The sequence below is a fragment of the Canis lupus genome, chromosome 5, assembly GCF_048164855.1.
Source record: "Canis lupus baileyi chromosome 5, mCanLup2.hap1, whole genome shotgun sequence".
In the NCBI taxonomy this organism is placed as follows: domain Eukaryota; kingdom Metazoa; phylum Chordata; class Mammalia; order Carnivora; family Canidae; genus Canis; species Canis lupus.
In genome coordinates, this window is record NC_132842.1 from 80,358,298 (window position 1) to 80,386,285 (window position 27,988).

A 27,988-nucleotide genomic window follows, 5' to 3' on the forward strand; every position below is an offset into this window, starting at 1 on the left:
GAGGCCCTCATTGGGTCTGAGCTGAGAAGAGAAGCCGTGCAGGTTCCTTGGCAGGGTGGGGGTGGTGACCCTTTGCCTCCTCCTTGGCTGGGCACCCGGCAGCATCTGAGCAGTGCTTGGGGGACCCCCTTTGGGGGATCACTGGTCTCTAAAGGGCTCCCTGCCCACTGGAGGGCTCTGGAGGCTGAGCCAGGCCTGTGGGAACCTCGCTTCAGGGGCTGCACAGTCAGGGCCAAGCTGGGCCCAGCCTGGCAGGTCAGTGTGGGAGCCCCAGCACCTTGCCCTTGGGGCTTGGGGGTGATGCAAATCAGGGTCCATTCTGACCCCTGGGAGACTGCGGTACATACCTGCTGACCTCCTCCCTCCTGTTCTGAGGCCAGCTGGCATGGAGAAGGGAGCCCAGGCTGTGAGATGGTAGAGACTGTGTTCTAATCCAGTATTTGCCATGCCATCAGGACAGCAGGGGCAGGTGAGTGTGAGCTTGGGCGCCGGAGTAGACCCCCTGCGTTCGTGTCCTGGCTCTACCACTTTTGAACTCTGTGACTTTGCACAAGTCACTTCCCCTCCCTGGGCCTCAGTTTCCTCATCTGTAAAATGGGCAGAATAATAAGCACCCACCTCCTAAGCCTGTTGGGAGGCCTGACCATCGCAAGCTACCACTTTATGATGTGAGCTGTTTTAATTATGTGACCTTGGACAAGTCACCTCTCTGTGAGGCTCAGTTTCCCCTATCAGCAGAAATGAGAGGCTCCAGTAAGGTCTCTGCCGGAGGCTCTCCTGTCATAGCAGGTCCTCTAGGTGTCGGGTCCATTTCAACCCACTCTGTCCGTGGGAAGGATGCCCCAGCCCTGGGATGGGTGAGAGGGACACTGTGTGCGTGTGTATGTGGGGGTGTCCCAGTGCCCTCCTCACTGGCTGGGCCCTCATGATGATGGGAGGCTGGTATTAAGCAATGAGTCTGTCCCCTTGAGCTGTGTTTAGTCACTAATCCCTTTCTTGGTGCAGACGATGGCACACTAATCACCTGTCCAGCCAGGCTTGGAGCTGCCCCGGCCAGTTGTGACAATTAGGATGCTGTACGCACGGACAGTGTCTTCCCAGCCATCCGCAGTTGCACAAGCCCCACATGTAACAGGCTTCCTGGGCCCGTGTCGTTCTTCCCTCCTTCCTCCCTGGCAATTGTTCCGTGTGTTCCTCCCCTTACTCTGGCATGGCAGGAAGCATCCAGGCTCTGGGTTCCAGTCCCTGCTCTGCTGCAGCGTGGCTGTGTGTGACCTTGGGCATGGCATTTCATCGCTCTGAGCTTTAGACTTCCCATTGACAAATGCTTCAGAGCATCCCCTTCTGACATCTTGGGATCCCACGTTCTGAGATTTTTGTTTTCCACACATGGACTCTACTGTGCTTGCCTATCTTTGTATAACCCAGGTGGGGGTCATTCTCCCCCATTTCATGGATCAGGTGACCAAAGCTTGGGGAGAGCACTTGCTCAAGGCTGCAAAGCCTTGGTTTTGTTTTGTTTTGTTTTGTTTTATTTTATTTTATTTATTGTATTGTATTATTTTATTTTATTTCATTTTACTTTATTTTATTTTATTTTATTTTATTTTATTTATTTTTAAAAGATTTGCTTATTTATTCATGAGAGACACAGGCAGAGGGAAAAGCAGGTTCCCTGCAGGGAATCTGCTGCAGGACTCGATTCCAGGACTCTGGGATCATGACCTGAGCTGAAGGCAGATGCTCAACCACTGAGCCACCCAGGTGTCCCCAGAGCCTTGGTTTAAATCCAGGGTGGGGTGTGTGCCAACTCCTGTCCGGCGGGCTCTCCTTGGCTTCCTCCCCTTCTTTGTGCAGGCTGTAGATGTTAAGGGTAACCTGGACTCGGAGGCTGCATGCCCAGGGCTGCTGGGGTGCACAAGCGCTCCCAGGGAGTGATGTGGCTTCCATGGGAGATTACACGGAGCTGCAGACCCACAGTGCCTTGCGCTTACCTGCGGGGGGGCACAGTTGCTCGGAATAAACAACGGGAGACCCAAAGTGCACATTAGATTTCCAAAATAGCCTGGGGAGTTGCTGTTTTTCCTCAAAGCTGTAAACAGAGCTCTGGGTGGGGCCTCCCCGGCCTCCTGGGCACAGACCCTCTCGAGCCTCCTGCTTTTCGGCCTGGGTGCCCAGAACCCCCGCTGGCTTCTGGACTCGAGCAGCAGCAGGGGCTCCAGTGCTGCTAAGGGTGCCCGATGCTGGGGAGGGTGGTGGGGTGGAGCAGCATCTCTGGGGGCTTGGCCCGGCCTGAGCAGGAGGGCAAAGTCCTGTGGGTAGAGCGCTGTGAGTTCACCTTGCTGTCATCTGTCCCACAGAGGGTAGGCTCAGGTGACCAGGTGAAAGAAGAGGATAGTAGCAGAGCTGGCAGGTCGGGGGAACTGAGGCTGATGGGGAGAGGCAGGCAGGAGGTCATGCCTGAGGCCACACAGTAAATCAGTGCTGTACTGACTCCAGATGGGGTGTCCCAAGAAAGGCCCTGGAGGTGACACAGTCAGTATACCCTTTATCCAGGAAACGTTTTGGTGCCTACTGTGTCCCAGGCTCTGTGCTGGGCTCCAGAGTTGGGGTTGGGAACAAGAGATGGGCCTGATCTTTTGAGAGTTAAGGAGAGGGAGACCCAAAAGTGAACGGATAACCTGAGTAGCAAGTGGCTGGGGCTTTTGGAGCACAGAAGTAGGGCACTTGACCTTGACCAAGGAGTCAGCAAAGTCTTCCTGGAGGAGGGAGCATATAAGCTCGGTACTGAGGTTGGTATAAGATGAGGAGGAGAAGGGAGGGAGAGGTGACAAAGGGGGCAGCTAGAACAGAGCCCTCCAGGCAGGGTGTACAGCACGTGCACAGGCATCGGAGGTGTGAGGCGGCTTGGCACACCTGGGGCAGAACGTGCCACGGGGGACGCTGTTTTATCTTGCCCCATGCTAGCACAAGGCTCATCACACACTGGGTGGAAAACCTCCACCCTTTCGGAAGAGAGGAATCGGGCCCATTTCTCCGATGGACCTGAGCTCCCCACACTTTGCTCCCTGGGGAGGGCAGAGTGCTACCCTAATGATGGTGAGGAAGGGCCGTATTTATGGCGGGGTCTTCCCCTATCAGCCTTTTGATTACTAGGGAAACTGAGGCCCCAAGCCGTGTCGCTGCAGGAACTGGGGCGGGGACCCAGGGGCCCTGCTCTTCCTCGGCTCCCTGAGCACCTGTCCCAGCTCCAGCAGCAGCTGAGCACACACAGCACCCTAGAGGGGCACACAAGCCGTTTCTCAGTCTGCCCCCTTGGCCCCAGGGCTCACTCCACCGAGATAACTGGGCAAGATGCACAGACAGGTGTGTGCCAGGATGATGTCCGCAGCGTTGTGTCTGTGTCCCAGACTGCTGGGACTTGGGAATGACAGTGCAGGACCCGGTCGATCAGTGGGGCCACAGCCACCTGCCGCGTGACCCGCCCAGAAGGATGCCTGCTGTACATTAAGTGGAAAAAGCATGCTTGAGCGCCACATACGATCGGATCCCATTTTCACTTTGAAAAGCTACGCTTTCATAAGAAAGCCCTGGCAAGGATGTGCAGCTAAGTAAGGGTGAAGAGGGTTCTCTCGGGGAGGGGGGACTGGGTGGGGCTTTGTTTTGTCTCACTTACCCGACGTCTTTCTCTTCCTTGTGTAATCCTCGTGAAGTGCGCGTGCAGCCTGCCGCAAAGGGAGAGGCAGCAGGCATTTTTGTCTTTTTAAAGCTTAAACGATTTTGATTTTTTGACTGCTGGACACACGACCTCATTCACAATCTAAAAGATACAGGAGAGGAAGTTCCCGCACAGGCTAAGACACGGATGAGCCTCGAGGCCATTGCACTAAGTGCAATATGCAAGTCACAAGCAGACAAATACCGTGCGGTTCCCCTTCCGTGAGGTCCCTAGGGTAGTCCCCTGCTCAGAGACAAAGTAGAAAGGTGGGTGCCAGGGGCCAGAGGAGGAGGGCACGGGGAGCTCGTGTTCAACGGGCTCAGAGCTTGTTGGGCAAGGTGAAGGGTTCCAGAGGTGGATGGTGGTGATGATCGCACAACAGCATGTGTGCACTTAATGCCACTGCACTGGACACGTAAAAACGGTGATGGTGGTAAACTTCGTATTGTATCGTGACTTAAAGACACAGCAAGGGGCAGAGTGACCAGCCTCCCTCCCACCCCTGTTCCCCCCCCACCCCCGCCACGTGGTTCCCTCTGTTTTCCAGGTGGTTGGTGCTTCCTGGTTTCCTCCCTCCTGTCCCTGGGTCCCCTCCATCCGTGGACAGTGCAGAGATGCCTCCTGGCTCTGATGGCCCAGGAGGAGCGGCCTCTTCCATCCCCGCTTCCAGGGCACGAGGCAGCCCAGACCTTCCTGCCCTGTGGGTCGAGGGATTGAGAACCTGAGGGTGAGGGAGCCAGAGATGCTGCTGGAGAGCCCCTCTCTGGGGGGAGGGGGATACTCTCATTCCACCCCCTCGCCCCCCTAGCCCTTGGCTCCCAGAGTGGGGCACCTGGGAAGTGTTTGCTGAAACTGTCGTGGGGGGAAGAAGGTGGTATCCAAGCCCACAGATAGACGGAGCTGGGCTGCAGTGGATGCTGTGGGGCTGCTGGGCTCTGTGACCCTGAGACAGCCATTCCCTGGGGCGTCCTTGGGCCGGGTCTTTATGTCAGTGCCGGGATGCGCCGCTGGATTGGACACCAGACAGATGAAACAGTCGTCCTGTGTCTTTGTTTGATGGCTCTGTGTGTTACCAGGCATTGATAGCGAGGGTTCGGTTTGGCATCCAGGTATCCTGTCTGGCGCCCCAGGACCCTGGCCAGTTCCCTTAGTGAACTGCCACCCCAAGCCGAGCCACCCATTCTCCATGGCGGGAAGACCACATCCCATGGCTCATCATAGCTTCCATCAGTTGAGCGTTTACTAGGACCTGGGCTCTACTAAGTACTTCTCGCATCCAGACTCGATACGCCAGCCCCACAAGGTAGGGGCTTCCATTTGCACCCACCTTAGAGCTGGGAACCTGGAGCTTTGCTCAGAGGCACACATCTGCCCTTCCTAGCATCCCAGTCTGGCGAAGGAAAGTGCCTGGGGGCCTGATGACACTACAGCCTTCCCCTGGCCATGGTTTCCGTAGAGCTGCAGGGCCAGAAGGCACAGACCACAGATGAAGAGACTGAGACCCAGGGAATGCTCAGGGCTAGTTCATAGCAGCAGGACAGGGCAGGGAAGCAGAGCCTCCATTTATCCAGAGCTTGCATATATCCTCTCCTTCACGGACTAGAGAGCCCCGAAGTGGGTCCTTCATGATCCCCGTGTCACACTGTCCAAAGAGGGAGGCTCAGAGGCAGGAAATCATTTGCCCAGAAGCCTGTGGCCGGTCATGTTGGGATTTGAACCCATTATCCGTCTGACTCCAAAGCCAGTGCCTCTTTTGCTGGTCGTGCGCTAGTCGTCGGGGTGGGTGGGTGGTGGGGCCGCCCGCGGATTGGACGCGGCTGCTGGAGGTGGAATGCTAAGGCCTTTCTCCACCTGGGTTCCAGGGTCTCAGAAGTGAGTAAAGCGGGCAAAATAAATACCCTGGCTGAGCAGCTCTTTTCCAAATCAATGACCGAGACCCCCGCGAGTCCACATCTGTGCATCTGACTCCGGGATGGGAATCCGGGCGTGTTGGAGGGCATGGTGGAGAGTGGGATTTATGGAGCTGGTAAGACACATTTGCCCCTGAGAGACTGCTCAGCCGGGAAGGTCACATGGACTGGGCTGGACCTGGAGCCAGGCATTGCACCTGGACCTCTCTTTGCTCCTCGGTGAAGTGGGCATGAGAACCCCTGGCTCACAGAGCTAAGGTGGGAGAACAGTGACTAAACCAGCACATATTATGCATTTTCCAGTCAATGCACTTAACATTCCCTTCTCCTAAGAGAGCAGGTGTGATGGGAGAGGCAGAGAAGTGACAGTTTACAGCTCCCTGGATGCCATGAGGAAGGCGTGTGCCAGGACGGGAAACCCCTGATGGGTGAGTAGTGACTCACCCTGGGGATGTCAGGAAGGGCTCCCTGGAGGAGAGGATGAAGGTGCAGGAAGCCTGGAAGAGGTTGGAGATGGTGCCCCTGAAGCCTCATTGTGGCCTATGATTTGGGATGCAGGTTCCTCCTTGCCATGAGATGCCCTTTGAGTGACTTTCCGTCACTCAAGTGGTCTGGTTTGTTGGGGGGTAGGGCCCACTCAGGTGTGGCTTCCAGCAGCGCACAGGCTGCTGCCCAGCATGCAGCTCTGGATTACAGGCATGCAGAGCCGCCAGGTCTCTCTCTGTAGGTGTTTCAATATGTGGCGCCAAAGCGGGAGTGGCGCTGGAATCCGGGTGAATGTGGACACTGGGTAACCGGAGCAGGTGACTCATAGAAACAGTCGAAACCTCAGATCGGCACGGGGGCAGGTGACCAGGGGCTTCTCTGAGCCATGAGAATGCCTTGTGCCTGCTGGGTGGTGTCTTGAGACTAGTTGGGCTCTGGCTGCCAGGACCTCTCCTGCCTCGGTTTCTTCTGCTGTCAGGGGGCCGTTGTCAGGTCAGACAAAGGGCTGAGCCCATGCCCATTCCTCCATATCTGGGGGCATGGAGGGCAGAAGCAGGGAATCGGCTGGGTCTTGTGGGCAGCGGAATTGGCAGTGCCAGCATCCAGCTTCTTTCCCTCTGCTACACCCACCCCCGTGTGTCCCGGTCACCCAGCCAGGTGATGGTGGCATTGAGCTCATCATCATCATCATCATCATCATCATCATCAACGTGATTATTGTGGCAGCATAGTGGTTCTGGAGTCAGGTAGTCCTGGGTTCAAGTCTGGCACCTGCAGTGTGGTCCAGGACCACTCTCTCAGTCTCTGGACCTCTCTGATCATCTGTCATTGGGAGGTGATAAGGATGAGGATGGTGACACTTGAGTGGTGGCCCTTTTCTAGGCACCTGTCATACATGAGTCCGTTGAATGGTTGCACAAAACCCTATGAGGTGGGTGGTTTTACCGAGGCTCAGAGAAGGTCGGTAGCTTGCTCCAGGATGGATAGCCGGGGTTTGATCCTAAGACCCTCCAGAGCCCCTGCCCTTCTCCCTGCTGCACACACTGGTTTGAGCTCCAAGACTGACATCCAAGCTGCCTTGAGACCTCGTGGTTTATCAGATTGCTTTGTGGTCAGTGTCAGGCTTTTGAGGCTTTTGCCCCGGGACCATAGAAATTCTTTTCTGTCCTGGCTGTTTGGGCTCTTAAAATTTATCTAGGGGGATACCATTGCACCAAGAATGGGACAGTGATGCTGGAGGAGGGAAGGGACTTGCCCAAGGTCACACAGCAAGTTAAGGACAGAGACAAGACCCGCCGCAAGGCTGCTGCTATGTTGCCTGAGGAAGTGTGGGCCTGGGGAAGGGGATGCAGCTGAGGGCTCGCCAGCCTGTCCCTGCCACCTCTCTCAAGACCTGGTGGCTCCCATGGAGAGCCCCAGAGGCCAGCCAGCTGCCCGTGGCCACCGAGGAACAAGGAGGGAGAATCACCTCCGCACTGGGAAAGCCACGGGCAGCTGAATGGCAGTCGTAGCTCTCGCAGTTGCTTCCAGATCCCCGGGGTCGGTGGCTGGGGCCCTACCGCCCTGTGTCTCCCTCCCCTTTCCCGCCGGGCGAGCGCAGGCAGGGCGACACCAGTTACAGGGCTGCCTGTGTCCCTTCACTTGAGCTCACTGTGTCCGTCCGACCCCAACCGTGTACCCACAAAGTGGGACTGCCACTCCCACGTCACGGCGGGGGACACTGAGACGCCTAGGTAGCGGGGAGCGGGCTCCCAGGAATCCCAGAGTAGCAGGTGGCTCAGGCAGTTGCCTGCCCTTCTTGGCAGGGTTGGTCGAGACTCCCTGCATCTCTGATGCTGTGAGGCCCGGGCCGCTCGTGGCAAGCCCTGCCCGCTGGGCTGCCTGGACGGGGCCGCCCTTTCAGGGTGCAAGCAGGCCCGTGGGTGCGTGCATGTGTGCGTGCGTGGGGGTGCGGCATGCGGGGGAGGGGTATGCACCTGGTATGGGGCTGCCCGACCGCGGCCCACCCCAGCTGCGGGCCTGTGCTGCGCCTTCCCGGGCCATTACTGCCCGCCCCTAATGGGATCGGCTGCCCTGGTTAAGTGTACACATTAAATTAATACCTCCTCCATGGAAACAATCAGTTGGCATTTAATTTGTGTTTCCTTCGGAGAGTGGAGTGCAGCTGGGCAGCCGGGCAGCTGATGGGCACGGCTGCACGGGGTCCCTTCCCTGGGGTCAGGGGCTGGGTGCAGGCGGGAGCACCGAGTGCCCCGGGGAGGAGCACGGTGAGCGGCCCGGCGGCAGTGCCAGGAGGCACCTGCGACAGCGGGGACTCGGGGCTCGGGAGCGCGGGGGGCCTCTCAGCTGGCAAGTGCGGGCACCAGCCTTCCTTCTGCTGGAGGGAGGAGGTGCTCACGGTAAACCACGGGAGAGGAGCAAGGCAGGATGGAGGAGGGCCCCCCTCAGAGGGCTGGGTCCAGGTTCTGTCTCCCCGGCCCCGCCGGCTCCCACTGCCTTTCCCGCTCATCGGTGGTTCTTTTCTGCCGCAAGTGGTAATTGCTTGTGATAGGGGACAAGGGGGTGCTGGGGCCTGGGACGTTGACCTGTTGTGACATTGGAGCTCTCGAGGGGGCTCCGCGGAAGCTAAGAGGGTGATGGGCTCTGGGTCTCCATCTGTAAGGTGGGCTCCCTCGAAGAGGCCACTCTGATCTGCCCGTGGGCTCTGGGGAGACTGGCTTTGGCCCAAAGGTCTCCCTGGGTCTGTGCATGGGCCGGGCCACCTCGTTCCCCAGCTCGGATATTAGTCTGGACCCCCTGCTCTGCAGTGTGGCCAGGGCAGGACACTGTTCCCCACCCCCCGTCCGTGTGGGAGGGTGAGCAGTGCCTTGTGCATCTGCGAGTGGGGCTTACACAGGAGCTGGAGGAACTGGGGGAGACAGGTGGGCAGGGTGGCCCTGCATGCCGCTGGCCTTCTCGGCAGCCTGCACCCAGCTGCGCTGCAATGGGGTGAGCTCCCTGTCCTTTCGGGTGGGAACTGTTCTCTGTCACCTGCCCTCCACCGGAGGCCAGGCCCAGGCTTGGCCCAGAATGCAGTATTGCACTGCCAGCTCCAGCCTAGCCTCACCTGAGCCTGCTTCCCATCACCTGAGTGAGTCAGCCAGGGTGTGTCAGCTGCCTACCTTCCCTGGAAAGGTGTGGACCATTCCTGTGGCATCCTCCCAGCTCAGAGGTCTGGGCGCCAGGGCCAGCCGAGGCATTCCACCGCTCACGTTGACCTGCCTCACATTTATGGTCTGCTCCGTGGGGAGGGCGGGATGGGATGGGATGTTTTCACCCATACATTCCACCCACCTTATGTAGTGCTCACAGCCACCCTCCAAAGGGGTGGAGAGCTTCCCATCCCAGAGATAAGGAAACTGAGGCCGGAGAGGGTGATTGTGTTGCCCAAGGTCACACAGCTGGAAAGTGGCCGAGGCAGGATGCAAACCTAGTCTTTTGCCGCCTAGGCGCCCCCAGGACTTTCTCCCCAGCAGCCCCATGGGCCATCCCTGAAGCCTTAATTGTTTTTCTGGGGCTGTACCCACTTTCCTCTGGAGCTGGAGCCCCAGACCTCTTTCTCTGACGACACAGGAAGTGAAAAATCTGTGAGTCAGTCCCTCTGCTAGTGACTTCAGCCTGGCTTTCCGCCCCCCAGCAGGCCGGCTTTGTGGGCCCCTTTCCTGAGGCTCTGTGTGTCATCTGGAGCTGATGGGGGCGGAGAGACACTGGCTGGGGGCTGGGGGGTGGGGGTGGGGGAGGCTGGCCGGGAAGCTGCCCACCCCCTCCCCCAGGGGCCTGCCAGACTTCTCCTCGGTCCATCCTGTGGTTGTGGCTCCTCTGGAATGCGGGGAGGCCACATCTGGCTGGGGCGGGTGCCGTCACCCCCCTTCCTGGCCCCTGGCCTCACACGTGTTCTCCTTCTGCTAAGGTGGCGGCTGAGGCTCCGCTGCAGAGTCATTAGGTAGGGTCATTTCCTCTCCTTGCCCTCTTTGTCCTCGCATCCCTGCCTCCCCTCACCAGCCCGAGGGCAGTGGCAAGTGGGAGGGGGAAGCTTTCTCCTTCTCCCTGCCCCCCCTTCCTGCCCCGGTGGTCCCTCCCCCTGGCCTTCCTCTCCTTGGAGTGGGGGAGCTGAGCGGAAGGCCCGTGCTGGGAACTCCGCTCCTGGGAGCCCCTGGACCGGGGTGGTGTAGGCGGAGAATGTTCCAGGCAGAAGGGGTGAGCAGGAGGGCTGAGGAGTGCTTGCAGCTCGGATTCACTCACTCACTCACTCACTCATTCAACAAATCCATGTGGCTCTTCAGCTCCTTGCCAAGTGTGGGTGGGTTCTAGGTGCAGGAGTAGGGCAGTGAGCGTAGTAAGGGTAATTGTAACCCGTTCTCTCTGCTGACTTGTATGATGGTGCCCCTCCTCTGAGCCTCTTGTCCCACCGAGAACAGGCACGTCACCCATGTTTCCTTCATGCCCCGTCAGGCCAGGGCACGGGGTGCCTGAGACCTCTGAGATGGGTGCTGGAGGGCTTTCCACGCTGCCCGCACACACATCCAAGTTCCTGATTTGTGGACTCCCAAGTCTGAGTCCCGGCCCGTCCCTTGCGTTGGCGCGGAGGCCCTCCAGGACTGCCCTTGCCCTTGCCCTTGCCCGCTACGCCATCCAGCTGCCGTGCTGTGGGTCATGCTGGGCTGCACCCCGGGGGCCTCCGGGCTGCCCTGTGTCAGTCCCTTCCTCATCGGGATCTTGATTTCCTGTTCAGTTCCAGGCTCTAGGCAGTGGGAGGGTTTGAGCACAGGCCACTGGAGGAATTGGGGTGATGAGTTGCAGGCGCAGGAGGCTGGGCTGGGGCTAAGGATAATGCAGTCTGAGGTCCAGCCCCATCAGAGCTGAGGGCTGCTCACATGACTTTCAGAGAGTATGGAAGCAGGATGTGTTCTTGAGTGTCCCTGGAGGGTGTTGGGGCCACACTCTGTCTCCTGTGTAGGCGGGGAGACCCAGGCTCTGAGAGGAGGCAGGTGCTTGGGGAGTCCATTCCCTGTGTGACCTCGGGCCTCAGTTTCCCTATCTGCGCCCTCAGCGGTGGGGACTGGGTGAACTCTGGCCCCTTTCAGCCTTCACTCCGGCGAGATTCTCCGAGTAAAGGTGTGAAATAGACACCACCCCACCTTCCTAGTTGTGGGATCTTGGGTAATGGTCCTGGCCTTCAGATAATCATGTACCTAGAGGGGACCGTGAGGTTGTTTGAGGTTGTGCACGGGAAGCTCCTAGAAAGGGTGCCTGGCACGTGTGCGTGCTCGGTCCATGCTAGCTGCTCCGTGGGGTTACTACCCTCCTCCTCTGTCATTGTCTGCGGGGCCTGCTGCAGAGGCCGCTGTGGACAGCCCTCAGAGGAGCTGGCTCTTGGAGACTGCTGTCCCAAGGGTGTCTGCAGGGTGGGGAGGGAGAGGCTGCAGGGGGCGAGAGCAGGTTCCCCCGTGTGGTTGGGATACAGCTGGCGCTTGGGCTGGGCCCCAAGCTCTTTCTGGAGGTGGAGAAGATGGAGCAGTCTATCCGTATCCTCCACGTGGCGGCTGGCTCCTTGGGTGAGAGCCATGCGTGAGAGCAAGCAGCCTGGGAGGCGGGGACCCCGAGGCCCGGCTCCCTGGAACCAGAGCTCAAGGAGGGAATAGAACTGAAGTGGCCATGAGGCCTGGGGAAGAGATGGCCTTGGAGACAGTGGAGAGAATGACTAGGGTTTTAGGAGGAGCGGGGGAGGGGGATTGGGTGACATCTGAGCCTCTGTGTCCTCATCTGCACAGTGGGGACAATCTTCAGGGTAAGGCTAAGTGGTACTTTCTCTCTTACGTGTATGTGAAGGCCTAACACGGTGAGCAGCACCTAGAAAGTGACCAATAATCATGCCTCCTCTCCCTTCTCTTCTCCAGCATCTTAAGGATGAAAAGCTGGAAGTTTCACATCAAGGTGGGCAGAGGTGGCCGGGGTGACTCAGGCCGCCTTCGCCCTGGCTGCAGTTCTCTCTGTGCTCTGGGCCTTCATTTCCTCGCCTGTAAAACGGGGCGTGAGTTTGCATCACAGGCTGCAGCGTGAGCGCCTCTGCTCAGTGGCGGGGCCTGGTGTGAGAGCCGGTAAAGGCTCACAGGACACAGTGGGGACCAGTCCTTGGCCCCTAGGAGCCCCGAGGAGGCCTGTTCCCTTCTCAGGGCCAGTGGCCTCCCGGCTGCCTGCCTTTGCTTATGCAGGTGCCTCTGCTCCAAACACCCATCCTTACTGAAACCTTATTCCTGTGAGCAGATCTAGGGCAGGGGAGGGGACTGTGCCCAGGACACGGGTGTGGAAATGTAAGCGACCACATCTCGGGTTGGCTGCAAGCTTCCTCCTGGGCAGCGCTGCAGCGAATGCGGGACGTCCGGGGCCCCTTAAGCAGCACATCGCCGGTGTCCTTCTGAAACCCCAGGCAGCAGAGCAGCTGAAGGGCAAAGCTTTTTTGCACCGTCAACGCTGGCACCGGCAGAGCCAGCTTTTCCCACCGCGGCTGGGAGGTGCGGCGGTGTGGGCAGCGGATTTGGTCTGGCAGGCCAGCTGCCGTGGACACGCGGGGGTCTGTCCTAGGTCTTCTGGGAGCAGGCCTGCCGCCTGCCTACCCAGCCCGGCTTTGGAAATGAAAAGGCCCGTGAAATCATTGCTGCAATGCTCATCTGTCGGGACACAGCTTAGAAACACCAGTGAGACTCGGGGCAGCTCAAAGTGCTGTCCAGGGTGTGTGTGTGTGTGTGTGTGTGTGTGTGTGTGTGTGAAGCTCATTAGGAATGCAGCTGTCCGCCCCACCCAGACCTGCCTGAATCCAGGCAAGACCCCCAAGGCATTGCCTTGCAACATCACAGCTGGAGACTTGCTGCTTTAGAGCAGGGGTGGCACTTGAGTCCTGTCCCTGCCCACTAGCTGTGTGGCCTTAGACACATTACCTCACCTCTCTGAATTCCAGCTCCTGCATCCGCAGGATGGATTTAGGGAAAAATCCTCTCCCCAAGCAGGTTAAGGATAATTCACATGAAAGCCCGTGAGCTGTGTGCGAGGCGCTGAGCTCGGGGTGTGGGACGCAGACCGTGCTGGCCCGTCAGTGGTTGTGGCTCCTGCTGTGGTCTGGAGACCCAAAGGCATGGCTCGTGTTCATGCTCGGGGTTCACTCGGGGCATGTCTCTTTCCTTCTCTGGGCCTCGGTTTCCCCTTCTGTACAACGGGTCTGCTGACCCCACATCAAAAGGTTGCTCGCAAGGAAAGTGAGAGGGGCCAGGGCTCATCTCCAGGAGCCCATCTGGGAAGTGGGTGCATGTGGTGCGGGGCCCCTGGGTGCACACACCTTCGCCCCTCACCGCTCCCTTCTCTGGTGCTCCTGCTGCTGCTGCTGCTGCTGCAGAGGCATCCTACAGCCCTTTCCTGTACCTGCTCTGCTCGGCGGCTTGGAACGGAGTCCCCTGCCCTGCTCAGAGCAGCAGGGCCAGGAGAGACGATTCAGGGCAGACCTGGGTTCTGGGCCCTGGAACCCCCCCCTCCAAGCCCCATGCTGCTGGGCAGCTTTCGGGCAGCCTGGGAGCTTCTCCCTACCTGGAGTCCTACTTCCCACGGCGGGCCTGGGGCTGGACTCCTGGCCTTGCCCCTGACATCCCAGGTGACCTCAGGTAAATTCCCTGTATGCTCTGGATCTCAGTTTCCTTATCTGTAGAGTGGGGGTGCTCAGTGAGATGGTCGGGTCGGGGTTCGACCCTTGGGTCCTCTCACTGACTGGACCGTCCTTAGCTTCCTTTGTGTCCTTCGTTCCTGGCAGGAGCCCCAACCCCCTGCCTGCCCACTACCAGACCCTGGAGCCCACGGCAGATCTAGGCCTGGCTGCCAAAGCCAGGGGAGCTGGTATAGACCAGAGGAAACGAGGGAGTAGGGGGGTGTGTGGGGCAGAGGAGGATTTTTCCTCTGTGTGTGCAAACAGTATCCGTTTTCTCTTGTTTCCAAAAGCCAGTGACGTAACGCACCCTTCATCCATTCCTCCCTTCTGGCCTATTTTTAGCTGGCCCCGACAGCATCCTAAAAGGCTTCCAGACTTGCCTGCTCTGAGGCCATGTAGGGAGGCGGCCCTAGGGTGAGGAGAGAGAGAGAAGCTCATCTCTCTGTCTCAGGATGCGGGGAGGGAACGAACCTGCCCCAGGCTTCCTCTGGGGAGGGAGGGGAGCTGGGTGGGGAGTCCGGGGAGGGCTCTGATGGATCCTGGGTCTGTGGGGAGCCTGGCAGGGTTGCAAGTGCTCAGTCTGGAGCCTCCAGCCTGGGTTTGAGTCCTGGCTCCACCTGTCCCCACCCTGACCTTGGGCCCCTGACTTCATGCCTTGCTTTCTGCATCTGTGACATGGGCTAACAGCATAGCTGTGCTGGAGGGTTGTTAGGAGGATTGAATTATGTCATGCAGAACGGTGCCTGGTGTTGTTACGGTGATGATGATGATTTTTTTTTAAAGACATTTATTTGAAAGAGAGAGTGAGAGAGAAGGGCGCCCAGGTGGTTCAGTGAGTTAAGCCTTAAGTGTCTGCCTTCAGCTCAGGTCATCTCCCGGGGTCCTGGGATCAAGCTCTGCATCAGGCTGTCTACTCAGCTGGGAGCCTGCTTCTCTCTCCACTCCGCCCCTGCTTGGGCACACACACTCTCTCTCTCAAATAAATAAATAAAATCTTAAAAAAAAAAAAATGAAAGAGAGAGAGAGGGAGGTGGGGATGGAGGGAAGCGGCAGAGGGAGAGAGAGAATCTCAAGCAAGCTCCCTGCTGAGTGCGGAGCTCTACGTGCGGCTCGATCTCACGACCCCGAGATTATGACCTGAGCCAAAATCAAGAGTCGGACGCTTCACTGACTGAGCCACCCAGACAGCCCTGGTGATTATGATTAACATCCCATTCTACCTCCAGTTAACACTGGGGGTGCACCGTGAGCTGCTGTGTGCCTCCTGCCCTTCATCCTTTCCTGTCCAGCTTTAACCAATGTGTGCTCCAATGAAGACAATACACAGAAGGCCCTGGAACAGGGCCTGGCACATAATAAGCGCTGACTAAGTGAGAGCTATATTTATTGTTTTTGTTTTAATGTAATAAAACAGACCGGGGTTTGGATTCCAGCCCCACCCACTAAGCTAGCTGTGTGACTCTGGGTAAGACATTTAACCTCTCTCAGCCTCAGTTTGCTTATCTGTGAGACAGGGATAATAGCTGTGTGGGAGATTTCTTCGCTGATGAGGGTTGCTGTAGGACAAAAAGACTCCAGCGATCACAATGATCAGCACAATAGAAGTTTCTTCCGTGTGGTGCAAAGAGTCCGAGCGCGGTGCCAGCTATGGCCTGGCCTCTGAGTGCCAGGCTCCCTACCGTGGGATGCTGCAAGAGCCGCATTTGCACGGCACTTTACAGTTGGTGTGAAGGGGCGGTGGTGGTCCACCCTGCTGCCTTCATCTCCCCGTGGTCAGTGCTCATGCCTGGAACCCGGCACTTGGCTCTACCACCTGATTATATGGTTATGTGTCAGCCTGGCTGTCCCCCTCCCCTAGACCGGGAGCTCCTGGAGGGCAGGCAGGGATCGATTCACTGCTGCACCTGGCTTGCCTAGCCTGGGGACAGGCCCAGGGTGGGCGCTGGCATTGTGTCTGAGGGGTACGGGGAGGCCACCCTCTCACCACCTGTCCTTCTTGGTTCTTGCAGGTGGGAGGAGGAGCTTGCCAAGCGCATGAACCTGCAGACCATGGTGGACACGCTGCAGGAGGTGAGCACCTCAGAGGTCCCGACCAAGAGGGGCTTGTGGGAACCACATGGGTAAGGGGCACAGTCTCCACAGGGCAAAGTCAGAGGCCACTCCCAGGTCAGCCCCTGCACTGTGCAGCCTCCTGCTGCTTCAGTCCCTCCTCCATGGAGCCACGAGGCCTCTTCCTTGCCCCCTGCTTCGGACCTAGGAAGGGGCTGGCACAATGTTGCAAAAATGCTCAGGGACGGAAGTTGGGAAGCCTGGGTCCAAGTTCCAGTGCTGACCCCTGCGTGCTGGGTGATGGTCCCCTGACTCTTTCCCACCCGCTATTATTCCCCACCAAGTTCAGGACTGGATGGTCTTGAGCTGCCCTACCCCCAGCTTGCGGGACCCAACTTGGGGTGGAACACCTTGGAGAGGGTGGGGGGCCTCTCACCTGGGTGGGTGAGAATATCCTCTTGGGGTCCTGGCTCAGGAGCTCTGTGTCTGGGCTCCGCTTCCCATGCACCGGGTACCCTGGGCAGCAAGCTTTACCTTCTCGGCCTCTGAATAGCGACCCCACGAGAAGGCAAGGGAAAGTTCTTCCAAACATTTAAAAAAATTGCCTTCCAATATTTAAGACACTGATCTTCTAAGAGATAGAATAAAATAATGTCAATATGTAGAAGGAAAAGGATGAATGTCTGTCCCCCCCCTTTGTTTTATAACAGAAATTTTTTTTTTTTTATTTACAAACATGACACATTCATGGTCAAATACTTGGAAAATTCAGAAAAGTACAGAGAAGAAACTAAAACTCTCACTTCCATCTACCCCTGCATAGTCCACAAATTGCCGGGTGACCTATTGGTCTTTTCTGTGCAAAGACACACCTACTGTACATGAGTGTGTCTGGTTGGGTTGACACACGTAGCGTTGCCATTTTTGAGATGGGAGATGGTCATCTATTGGCGATTTTTTTCACATGGACCAACCTCATATTTTAACCTGCTGGAATCACTTGTTGTATTAACCTGCTTTTTGTTTCTTCACATCTTTTGGGCATTTTTCCATAGAATAAATATTCCTTTGAGTCATGTTTTAAGTTGAGTGGTGCCCTGCTTCGTACTGGGCTCAACGGGAAGCCGGGCCGGGGTGAGGTCCTCGGCACCCTTTCCTCAGCACGCAGGGGTCTGGCCTGGTTGGACATCAGGTGTCCAGCCCCTCCTCCCCCTCAGGGTGCCTGGTCCCCTAAGCCCTCCCCCATCTCTGTCCTCCCTAGGCGGCGCAGGAGGCTGAAGCCATCCAGGAGGAGATGAACGAGAAGATCGAGCGGCTCAAGGCCGAGCTGGTGGTGTTTAAGGGGCTCATGAGTGACGTAAGTGCCACCGGCCGCCGCCCCAGGCGTCATGACACCCTTCACACCCATCATGCAAAATGCTTCTTTCACTCCGAGGCTCCAGAGCTCGGCTTCTAGTTAGAGTCCTGGCTGGCTGCGTTTGCCCGTAAGGATGACGGATGCATCGGAGACCAGCCCCCACCCCCACCCCCCACCCCCTTCCGCTTCCCTTGGTCTGAGTAGAGCTGCATTAATCTGCTGCTTAACCCATCCCGCCCTCCCCGGGGCTCCCCACGGTCTGTTTGTGTTCGCACCGACTCGTCCCAGCTCGCCACTCTCGAGGGCGGGTGCTGGCCGTGGGGCTCGCTGTCTGGGGGCGCTGGAGGGCCCGGTGGCAGCTGGAAGGAGGCCCCTAGGTCTGGGCTGTGTCCGCCCGAGAGGCTCCCCAGGCCAGCGGCCTGCAGCAGGGTTGCTTTGTAAAGTTGGGGACGGCCCGCGTATGCCTCCTTTCGAAGACTGGAACCCCTCTTTCTGAGTGACTGTGGGTACAGGGAGCTGTCGGCCACCGGAGCCTCCTTCCTGCTGGGGACCCGCGTTTCCTGCCACCTTCGGGCAGCGGGCAGCATGCAGGGGGGCCGCCAGAAAGGAGAAGGAGCCCACTGGCGGGTGACTCGGCCTGGTGTGGCTTCTGGTCCTGAGGGCCGTGGAGCCGGGTGTGGCTGGAAGCCTCCGGGGGCCCCAGGTGGAGTTCCACCTGACTTGCCCTCATTGGGGTCCTCGGGGACCCCCCTCGTCTTCGGTGATGCCCCTGCTGTCCGCCACGGGTGGAATCCTGGGGTGAGGGCACCCCGTGGCAGGCCCTCTGTGTGGGGGACACGTGGGGCACGCGGGGTGGGAGAGAAGGGAAGGAAGTCTTTCAACAGTGGGAGTTCTTTCTTTTTCCTTTGCTCTGACAAGATGAACACCGCACTGTGTCTGTCGTGAGGTTGCCTTCCAGCCCTTAGGGAGGCTGGCAAACAGGGTCTCACATGGTCCACTCAGCGCCAAGGCCTGTAGCTCCCGCCACCTCTCCAGCCCCCCAACCTGAGCAGCGCTGGCCCCGCCCGCCCCGCCCCCCAGAAGCTCCAGGCCCCCCTCGGACTCCGGGCTGTGCACCCCGCTGCCCAGCAGGAGCCTCGGAGCGACTCCCCGCCCCGCCCCCCAGGCTGGCTCCCGCCCTCGCTCACGTAACCCCCCTGCTGTCCTCCCTGCAGCCCATGACAGACCTGGACACAAAGATCCAAGAAAAGGCCATGAAGGTGGACATGGACATCTGTCGCCGGATCGATATCACGGCCAAGCTGTGCGATGTCGCACAGCAACGGAACTCGGAAGACGTGTCCAAGATCTTCCAGGTGAATAGGGTCACCCTGCTCACCAGCCGCCACTCCCCGCTGCCACCGCCCCCTCCCAGAGTGCCCGGCCTCCCCCTGCATGGCCAGGCGCTCCTCCCCTCACGTCCCGCCCACTCCCCTTCCCCCAGAGCTAGCCTTTGCCCCAACTCCGGCTTCCCCAGGACAACCTAGAATCAGGGACTCGCCGACTCTAGGCTCGTCAGGCTGCGTCTTCCAGGCTGAGTGCTTCATCCTGTGGCCGAGGAGGACACCCGCCTGGGGGTGGGGGGTAACATGATGGGCTGGGGGTGGGGGGGAAGACAGAGCTGGGACTGGAACTCAGGTGTCCTGACCCTCAGGGGCCGATCCACAGGCCCCGCCGGGTGCCATCGCCAAGGTTGGGAGTCGTGGCCCGGCGGTGGGAGCCCCAGAATTCTTCAGAGGAGCTGTTGGCCTCTGTTTTTCCGTCCCACTGAAGAGTGTCCCAGTACCCACCCCCGGCTCTCAGTGAGCAAGTGTGTGTCCCGGGAGAAGGCCATGGGGCAGTTGGCACCGGTGGGTTGTCCTCCAGGGAGGGCTGGGGGCTAGTCCAGCGGCCCGAAGGGCCCGTGTCATTCTCTAAAGGCTGCTTCTGGAATATCGGGTCGTGGTTTGGCTTTTGCTTGAGCCCAGGGCAGTCTAGTGTGTTGTCGCTTTGTGTGACCTTGGGCGTGGCGGGAGAGATCACGGGCTCTCCACCTCTGTGTGGTCTTGCTGCCCCTCTGCTGAGAAGCAGGGTCGACCATTCCAGGCCTTGTTTGGTTTGCTCGCGTTTTGTCTGCTTGGAGTGGAGGAAGCTTGGTGAACCTCGGGCTGCCTGCCCATCGCCTTTGCATGTGAGCGAGAGGGCTCTGAAGCATGGAGCCCTCTGGGCCTCGGTGAGGGCTTCTCCATCTCTCTGGCTGGCTCTAAGACATCCCAGGCGACTCTGTGCCCCGGTTTGGCCCACTCCTCTCCCCAGATCATGGGGCTGCTGCTCTGGTGAAGGGCAGAGCTGAGCCGGCCCAACCACCGGGGGAGGGAAGGGTCCAGGCTGTCTATCCTCTGTCCTGCATGTGTCCCGCCTCACGCTTCCTGCTAACGCCGCCTGCTTCTTAGAGGAGCTCTGCATCTTTCCCGGCAGTGGCTGCCCCAGCCACGCTCCATCCATCCCGTGGGATGCCGTCTCCCTTCCCAGCCCACCCTCCCTCCCAGCAGGGCCTCCCACTCACTCACCTCCATCTCTTCCTTTCCGGGTCAGGTGGTCCCCAAAAAGAAAGAGCGTAAGGTGGCTTCGGACGATGACATCTCCGAGCAGGACGGGGAAGTGAACCGGTTCTCGGACGACGAGGTCGGCTCCATGAACATCACAGACGAGATGAAGCGCATGTTTAACCAGCTGTGAGTATCTCTGCTGTCCCGGACCCCCCGCTTCCTGGGGCTCCACTCCTTTTCCCCAGATTGCTGGGGCTTGGGTGGCAAACCGGTGGCCTGAGCTGAAAGTCGCCTGCACATGTGCTTTCTCTGGCCAGCGTGGTGTTCTGAAAGAATGTGCGTTTATTCTCAATGTTTATAATTTGGGGAGTTTTACATTTTCAGAAGAGGCTAAAGGGTAGTGGTGGTCCTGTCGGATCTAGCCTTACACTCCCCCCAGTTGTCCTTGGGGTGGGATCGCTGAGCTGGTCCACACACCAGGGCCCACCAAGCTGGCCGGGGGAGGGCCCCCGACATCCACTGAGCATCCTCCGTCTGCAGGGTGCTTTACAGATGTGATGGTCAACTGAGGACGTTGGAGCCTTACACCCCCCTTTTTTTTTTTTTTAAGATTTTATTTATTTATTCATTTCACACCTCTTTTGTACGTGAGGATGCTGAGACTCCCGGAAGGGAAGCCGCTTGGCCAGGACGGCTCCCCTGATACAAGCAGAACTGAGGTTCAGAGCCAGGCCTATGTGTCGCCTGTGTCCTGTCACTGAGATGCTGTGGGCTAGTGGCAGAGAGGGGGCTGTTTGTGGTCAGTGGGGGGCTGGAGCCGCCCCGTACCAGCTCATGCATGTCCGCCCACTCCAGGTTCAGTGATGGCACAGAAGTAGCTTAAAATTTGCCATAGTGGGAAGTGGGCAAGTACGTGCCCCTAGGGCTCCCCTCCCTGCCCTTCCCTTGCCAAGAGCCGGTTTATTACAACCTCACTGGAGGTAGTTGCCCGGGGCAGGGAGGCCCTGTAGCCTTGGCCTCTCTGGTGCCATAATCTCAACGTGGATCCATCTTTGACTCTAATCCACCTAGTGCCCTAAAGGTGGGTAGGGGAGGGGACAGGAGGGTGGAGCTGAGGGCCTGGAGACAAAAGAGTTGGGTTGGGACAGGGTCTCTGGGACCCATATTTGTTTCCTCCTGCCCCTCTGGCTTGTTCTTGCCTGTTCTCTCGCCGGAGCCCCTTGCAGTTGGGGCACCTGAGCCCTGAGAACTCAGCTTTCCCCGAGACTCTGAGTTTCTGACAACAGGGCTACGATTGAGCTCTTGGTTGGCTCTGAGGAGCCATCACAAAGCCCCACAGAACCCCTCCAGGGTGGGGATCGGGGGCTCGCCTTTCAGCAGGTGCCTCTGACATCGTACTGGGTTTAGTACAGGACACAGGTCTCCCCTGATGCTTCCTGCAGAGCTCTGAGGCTGGCTTAGCATTACAGAGACCAAAGACCACTCGGCCCAGCCCCTTCACATTCAGATGGGGAAACTGAGATTAAGAGGGATGTCTAGGAGTTGGAGCAGAGCCCCTGACTCGCGGCTGAGTGCTTTGTCCCCCACTAGCTGTCTTTTTGCTCAGAAGACAGTCCCCCTTTGCTCTCTCTGCAAACCATCCCTGCCCTGGTCCCTTTGCTGCTGAGCCAGGTGACTCTTAGGGCCACAGGAGTCAGACCCGGGCAGGGATGGGTTTGTGTGACTCTTCCTTGTGCTTGTCGTTCCCTGGAAACAACTGAGGTGGCCCTGTGTTTTGGGGGCTTGCTGTTGGAGCGTGACAAAGAGACTCCTGATTCCATCTTTTGATATCCCTAGTAAAAGTCGTACTCTCCTCTTTGGGCGACGAGAGGGGCTTTGGAAGAGAGCCCTTGGCTGGATCCAGAGTTTCTGAACGTGGTGCCGGGCATGCCTGAGCCCAAGGCGGGGTTGTCCACCCCACAGACCCAGGCTGGGCTCATTTGGGCGAATTAAAGGGCTTCTCTGAAGAAATTGTCCCGTTTTTAGAGAGTCACCAAGGGCTAGTTAGGCTACCTGGGAATGGGGCGAGCTGAAAGGAACAGTCCCAAGAGCCAGGTCTGGGGACTCCACCTGCAGCACTACTGTTGTATTGTGGGGCCCAGTACAAAAATGGGTGCCTGGTGTTGACAGGTTTGAACTAGGTTCAGTATCCAATCAGATCTATCAGATTTTAAAGTTACCTTGGTTTAAAAAAAAAAAAAAAAAAAAAAAAAATATATATATATATATATATATATATATATATATATATATATATATATAAAATATCTCCTCTGATTGCCCCTCCACCCTTGCAGCTCCAGCCAAGGCCATGCTGACCCCCCTGGGCAGGGCCCTGGCCCCCTCCCACCATCTTCTCCGCTGGCTCTGCACCGGCCGAGACCCAAGCCAGAGGCTGCCCCCGGCGAGTTCCACTGAAGTCTTTGAATCATGTGCCCCGTGTCAGGGCTGTTTTGTTGTGATCAAAATCTGTTGCTTGGGCTTCAGACCAAGGAGAAGGGGAGGAATTTGCTACTCTGCCTGCGCGCTGGCCAGCTCCTGAGCCCGCCCTCCCGATCTTCCGACTCCTTCCTCTTGCCCGTCTCCCTGTCCTTTCTGGCTCCCTGTTCCGCAGCTGGGGTTTTCCTTCAGATCCCAGACGCTAGAAAGGAAGTGAAGTCAGCGGTTGGGTATGTCTTGCGGCGACGGTGGACCCCAGGGGCTAATCTGGAGCCAGGCTGGGCCAGCAGCGCCTTGTTCTGCAGCGCTGGTCCCGCGCTGGCCCCGGGGCTCACGGAGCCGCCCAGAGGCTGTGCCAGGAAGCCGCTTTCAGTGGGGGACCTGGCTCCAGGTCAGCTCCAGGAAGCTTTTAACCAGAAATTCTTGGGCCCTGACCCGTGGCCCCCAGCCTGACCCATCGTGGGAAGGTCGGGAGCACTGCCCTGGATGACCAGGGGGGAGTTGATGGAGAGCCCTGGGACCCACATTCTCCTCTATGGCTGATTCGATGGATCAAATGATTTAACCCCTCAGATGTCAGCCTTCCCATCTCCTCGAGTTCCCCTTCAGCTGGGGGAACCAGGGCAGCCCCAGAAACCCCTCAGTCCCAGGCAGGCCGTATAGGGCCTGTTTTGTTTATATAGTTTCAGAGACCAGGGAAGCCCTGACATCACTCAGGCTTTGAATTCAAGCCCGATTTCCAGCACGTATTGGTCTAGAAGTCCCCCTAATCCCTTCGACCTTCAGTTCCTTGCCTGTAAAATGGGAATAATCAATAACCTCATCTCATAAGGATGTTGGGATGAGGGAATGAAATGCAGTTTAGTATATGCTTAGCAGCCAGTCCCGCATGCCCAGCACATAATGGGTGTTTGGTGTGTTTTACTGGGGAGGAGAGTGCTGCAGGAGACACCTGGTTTTCTGCTCCAGGTTCTGTTACTGGCTAGCAGTGTGACTTTGGACAAGTGGGTCATTCTTTCTGAGCTGCAGCTTCCTCCCCTGTAAAATGGGAATGATATCAACCTTTCCGTGTTTGTGGAGATTATATAAATCGCCTCTTGCAAAGTAGGAGCTCCAGAAATGAGCTGTCACGTGAAAGCAGACAGCTACCAGGTTGGACTTGAGGGACACCTGGGTGGCTCAGTGGACGAGCATCTGCCCTCAGCCCAGGGTGTGATCCCGGGGTCCTGGGACCCAGTCCCACGTCGGGCTCCCTGCATGGAGCCTGCTTCTCCCTCTGCCTGTGTCTCTGCCTCTCTCTGTCTCTCATGAATAAATAAGTAAAATCTTTAAAAAAAGAAAAAGAAAAAGGTTGGACATGAGAATATCGTTAGTCTCCACTGATGAAAGCCTGGTGTCTTTACAAATATGTATTTTAAATGGTACAAGGAATAGGTCACTACTTTCTGCATTTTAAAAGAGTCAAACGCCCCCGGAGAAGGTGTGTGTCCCCTATGGCCAGCAGAACTGTTGGGGCCGGCCGCCTTGCAGGAGCGTGCCCGTCGGGGCGGTGCCCCTTTCTTTCCCTGATCCTGGCCTCTGGAGCCCGGCTCCCGGTCAGCCCTGCCCTCTGCTGTCATCCCACAGGCGGGAGACCTTTGATTTTGACGACGACTGTGACAGCCTGACGTGGGAAGAGAATGAAGACACACTGCTGCTCTGGGAGGACTTCACCAACTGCAACCCAACCATCGACCTGCAGGGCGAGGTGAGCTCCCCACCTGGCTGCCCAGAGGCCAGCCAGCTCTCCCCTGTCCCCGCTCACTCCCGGCAGCCCACACCACCCGGCTCATTCGTCCCCTTTGCTCTGTGTCCCCAGCAAGAGGAAAATTTGGGCAACTTGATCCATGAAACAGAATCCTTCTTCAAGACGAGAGACAAGGAGTACCAGGAAACCATTGGCCAGATCGAGGTGAGGGCGCAGGCTCCCGTGAAGTGGGGTCTCGATGGCAGTTGAGGGGGCCGGGGGCTGGTGGGGGAGGGGGGCATCCACAAGGTCATGAGTTGGAGGCTTGCGGTTCACTGGCTGGCGTTGGGTGGGTCGTACCCCTCCTACAGCCTCGATTTTCTCAGGTTGAAAATACATATCATGGGGGTAGTGATCCCTGTCTGTCCCAGAGAGGTTTTTTTTTTTTTTCCTTCTAAGTTATTCAGTGGAGACGGTGATCCCAAATAATGAGAGAAGATGTGTGAGTGACATGGAGTGATGCTAGGCACTGAGCAAGCCTCCCTGGTACCCACATGCCCGCTGTACATGCCTAAAGGTAGCTAGGTGCCTCCAGCCCACACAGTGGACACCGTGCGCCCCGTTAGGCAGAGGAAGAGATGAGATTGAAGGAGACCCAAGTGGCTTTTCCAGGGGCCTCCAGTTGGGGAGCAGCCTTCAAGCCTTCAAGCTGGCCAGCTCCTTCCCTGGGGGATGTGGCATTGGTAGAGGAGAAGAGGCAGAAAGATGACGGAGACCTGACAACTTTCCTAAGCAAGGCCTAGCCAGTGGTGTGGGAATGCCAGGCGGGGCGGAATTGGCAGGCTGAGTGGAAGCTGCCCCTTTGGAGGCTCAGCAACTGTCTCCCTTTCACTGGAAGCAGTTCTGCAGGCCAGGGGGTCAGCATGTGGAGGAGGGCGGAGGGCGTGGTGTCCCTGGGTGGCTTTGGCACCGCCACCACGGAGGATGCGCGGAGGAAGTGGCCGAGGGTTCCCACGTGACGGTGACTTGGCCTCACCTTTATCCTGCATTGGGTCCTTTCAGCTGGAGCTGGCCACAGCCAAGAGCGACATGAACCGACACTTGCATGAGTACATGGAGATGTGCAGCATGAAACGTGGCCTGGACGTGCAGATGGAGACCTGCCGTCGGCTCATCAAAGGCTCTGCAGACAGGTACCCACCCCCGTCCTCCCGGGGCATTCAGTTGTTGTGTCCCTGGGGGGAGTTTGTGGGGCTGCAACCTGCAGCCTGGCCCATTTCACCTGCCCATCCGTCCATCCGTCCATCCGTCCGTCATGCACCCATCCATGCACCCAGTGGGTATCAGCCACCCACTGTGTGCTGGATCACCGACGTGTCTGATTTCACGTGACTCCCCCAGCGGCCCTGCCCCCACTGATTCAACAGCTACTTGTCATGTCGAAGGCCTGCTTTGTGCCAGGCTGTGGGGACAGTGATGAACGGAACCGCCACAGCCCTCTCGGGCTCATGCCCCACGTTCTGCCGAATTGCCGGGTGGAGGAGGGGCGTGGGGCACTCGTCTCCACCACTGCTGATGGGGCTCAGAGGTGTCCACGGGAAGCAGTTTCCTTCCTTTCCCGTCTTCCCACCAGGGGGTCTGTCTCCCGGAGACTGACATGCATCAGGCCCCTCGTATTTGCCAGAAAACGCCAAAACAGAGACAGAGCCCCCCTGCCTTCAAGGGACACACAGCCTTTCTGGGAGAGACAGATATGCCAACAATAAAATGAGAAGATACACGTAGGAAGCTGGGCACAAAGCACAAATATGTTCCTTTTATCCTGTCTGTGGTTCAGGCTATAGAAGAGGGAGACGCAGCTCAGTGGAAGCTGTGGGGGTGAGGGGGAGGGCTTAGCTCTGTCGTACCTTAAACTCAACTGTTTCCATAGAACCTACTGTCGTCCCCTCTGTGTTCAGACGGAGGAGCAGGTTAAACAGCTTGCCCGTGGCCACCCCCGGCTCTTCAGTGATGGGGCCAGAATCCCAACCCAGTACTGTTAGCCATTGTCCTGTGTGGCCTCCCTTTGAGCTCTGAGTTCATTGGGGTTTGCTGAGCACCTACTATGTGCCCAGACCTGTGTTAGGTGGCTAAGAGAGTAAGAACCCAGCTGGATCTGTGGGTCCTGCTCCCAGGGAGCTCTCAGCACCTGAAGCAATGAGAGGCAGCACAGGGGATCCCCCAGAGGTCTCGAGGGCCGCATTCAGCTCGCGAGCCTAGCCGATTCCAGGGAAAGCAGAGCGAGGACAGGGTCTCCGGGCCCGGGATACCGCTCTGGGGTTAGATTTCAAACAAGCGGCGGCTCCGTCTTTCCTGCCCCTTGGATCCGTCAGGAGTCCCCGGGCTGCCCTCCCAATGACCCCCGTTTTCCCGTGCCTTCCAGGAACTCACCGTCCCCCAGCTCCGTGGCCAGCAGTGACTCAGGAAGTACAGACGAGATCCAGGATGAGTTTGAGCGGGAGGCGGACGTGGAGCCCATGGTCAGCTGATGATGGAGGCCCCCGTGCGGGCTGGTCTCGGTGATGGGGCCTCTGCTTCCTCTCCCCGCGGGGCCGGGAAGGCTCCTCGGAGTGGGGGTCCGGTCCTCACCACACAGACTCCCTCTGCCCTCCCTTGGCTGGAGGCCCCAGGGGACCGCTGCTTCCTCCCTTCCACCCCACCACCAACCAGTGCCCCTTCTCCATCCACCCACCCACCCACCACCCACCCAAGGAATGGTGCTGTCAATTTCTATCGTTCTCCACATTACAAATGTAGACTTCTGTCCGGACGATGCAGTGTTAACTGTGCCTTTTCCCTTAAGCTGAGCCACTTTGAGCTCCAAAGAATTCTTCCTAGCAGGTGTTTTTATACAAAACTCTAAGGTGAGGGCGGGGCCCCTGGCGTGGGATCATGTGGATGTCTACCCTCCCACCTGCTCCTCTGATTGGCCATGAGCTCTGCCCTCCCCGCCTCTGCCTGGCCAGTGCTGACCTTGGGGTGGTCCACTACCCCCCACCACCCGCACCCCAGGAAGGAGCTGTTTGCCTGTGCAACCTTTCCAGGCCTGGGCGGTGTGTGTGTGGGGTTACCCCGACCCCCACCCCCCACCCCAAGTGTTTTTTTACTTACTTACTGACTGAGAGAAAAGATGGAAGGAGGGAGGGCAGACAAAATTTTATTTTCTTTTTTGGATCGAGTGGCGAAGCGGAGGGACAAGGCACCGTGGGGGAAAGTGGAATCTCACTGTGTTTAAACTACTATGCAAAAAAAAAAAAACACAAAAAAACAAAAAAACAAAAAAAACAACCCACAAAACAAACAAACAAAAAAAGCAGCTTGCCTTATATCATTGTGTAAGGTCGGCCCTCGGCCCAGACTCCTGGTGTTGCCCTGGAGCTGGGAGGGAGGCCGAGGCAGCCCCCCGAGGGTGAGCACCCGCTGGAAGGGGGCCGTTTGTCAAGGTCGATGGTGAGGCTGGGGGTGGGGGAAGCCTGCAAGGCCATGGCTCACCGGACTGCTTGCTTTCTGGGGACCTCTGTGCGGTGGGAGGGGTCTTTTAGTGCCCTGATGACTTGATGTTTCTTTCTCTCCCTTCCCAGCCAGTGATAAGGGGCTAGAGATCTGTAATTTCTCTGTGAGAAAGTCTGAAGGGGGCTAGGCCTGGCGTCCACCCCCTCCACAGCAGAGCTGGGTTCCCACTGCCTGCCGCCGTCTTCATGGGGTCGCCCACCGTTGGGCCACTGGCAGGCCCTGGAGAGGGAAGGGGAGCCATGGGGGGCAGCGAGGGCCGGCGGATCAGAGGTGTGGCAGGAGCCGAGCTGGAGTGAGAGCCATCCTTTGTTCTCATGGACACATGCAAGCCTGTTTCCATTACTTCACTTGATTGACCGACCAGTGGGGAGTTCATCTGAGCCAGTATCTCCCCAAGACTTAGGTGGGCCTGTGTC

At 58.0% G+C, this 27,988-nt stretch overlaps 1 protein-coding gene across 2 annotated transcripts in view; it reads left to right on the forward strand.

Annotated features, from left to right (window-relative positions):
• IFFO2 (intermediate filament family orphan 2) overlaps positions 1-26,900 on the forward strand; it is a 44,344-nt gene extending 17,444 nt beyond the window's left edge. Inside the window, exons 2-9 of one of the 2 annotated variants that reach the window (XM_072828099.1) lie at positions 15,853-15,913; positions 17,154-17,249; positions 18,464-18,604; positions 19,863-20,002; positions 23,921-24,041; positions 24,153-24,245; positions 25,083-25,213; positions 26,443-26,900. In XM_072828099.1, coding sequence (XP_072684200.1) covers positions 15,853-15,913; positions 17,154-17,249; positions 18,464-18,604; positions 19,863-20,002; positions 23,921-24,041; positions 24,153-24,245; positions 25,083-25,213; positions 26,443-26,548 — 889 coding nt within the window. In that variant the 3' untranslated portion in view covers positions 26,549-26,900. The remainder of the gene's footprint in view (positions 1-15,852; positions 15,914-17,153; positions 17,250-18,463; positions 18,605-19,862; positions 20,003-23,920; positions 24,042-24,152; positions 24,246-25,082; positions 25,214-26,442) is intronic. The other variant, XM_072828101.1, reaches the window with a different exon arrangement.
• Positions 26,901-27,988: the final 1,088 nt, after the last annotated feature.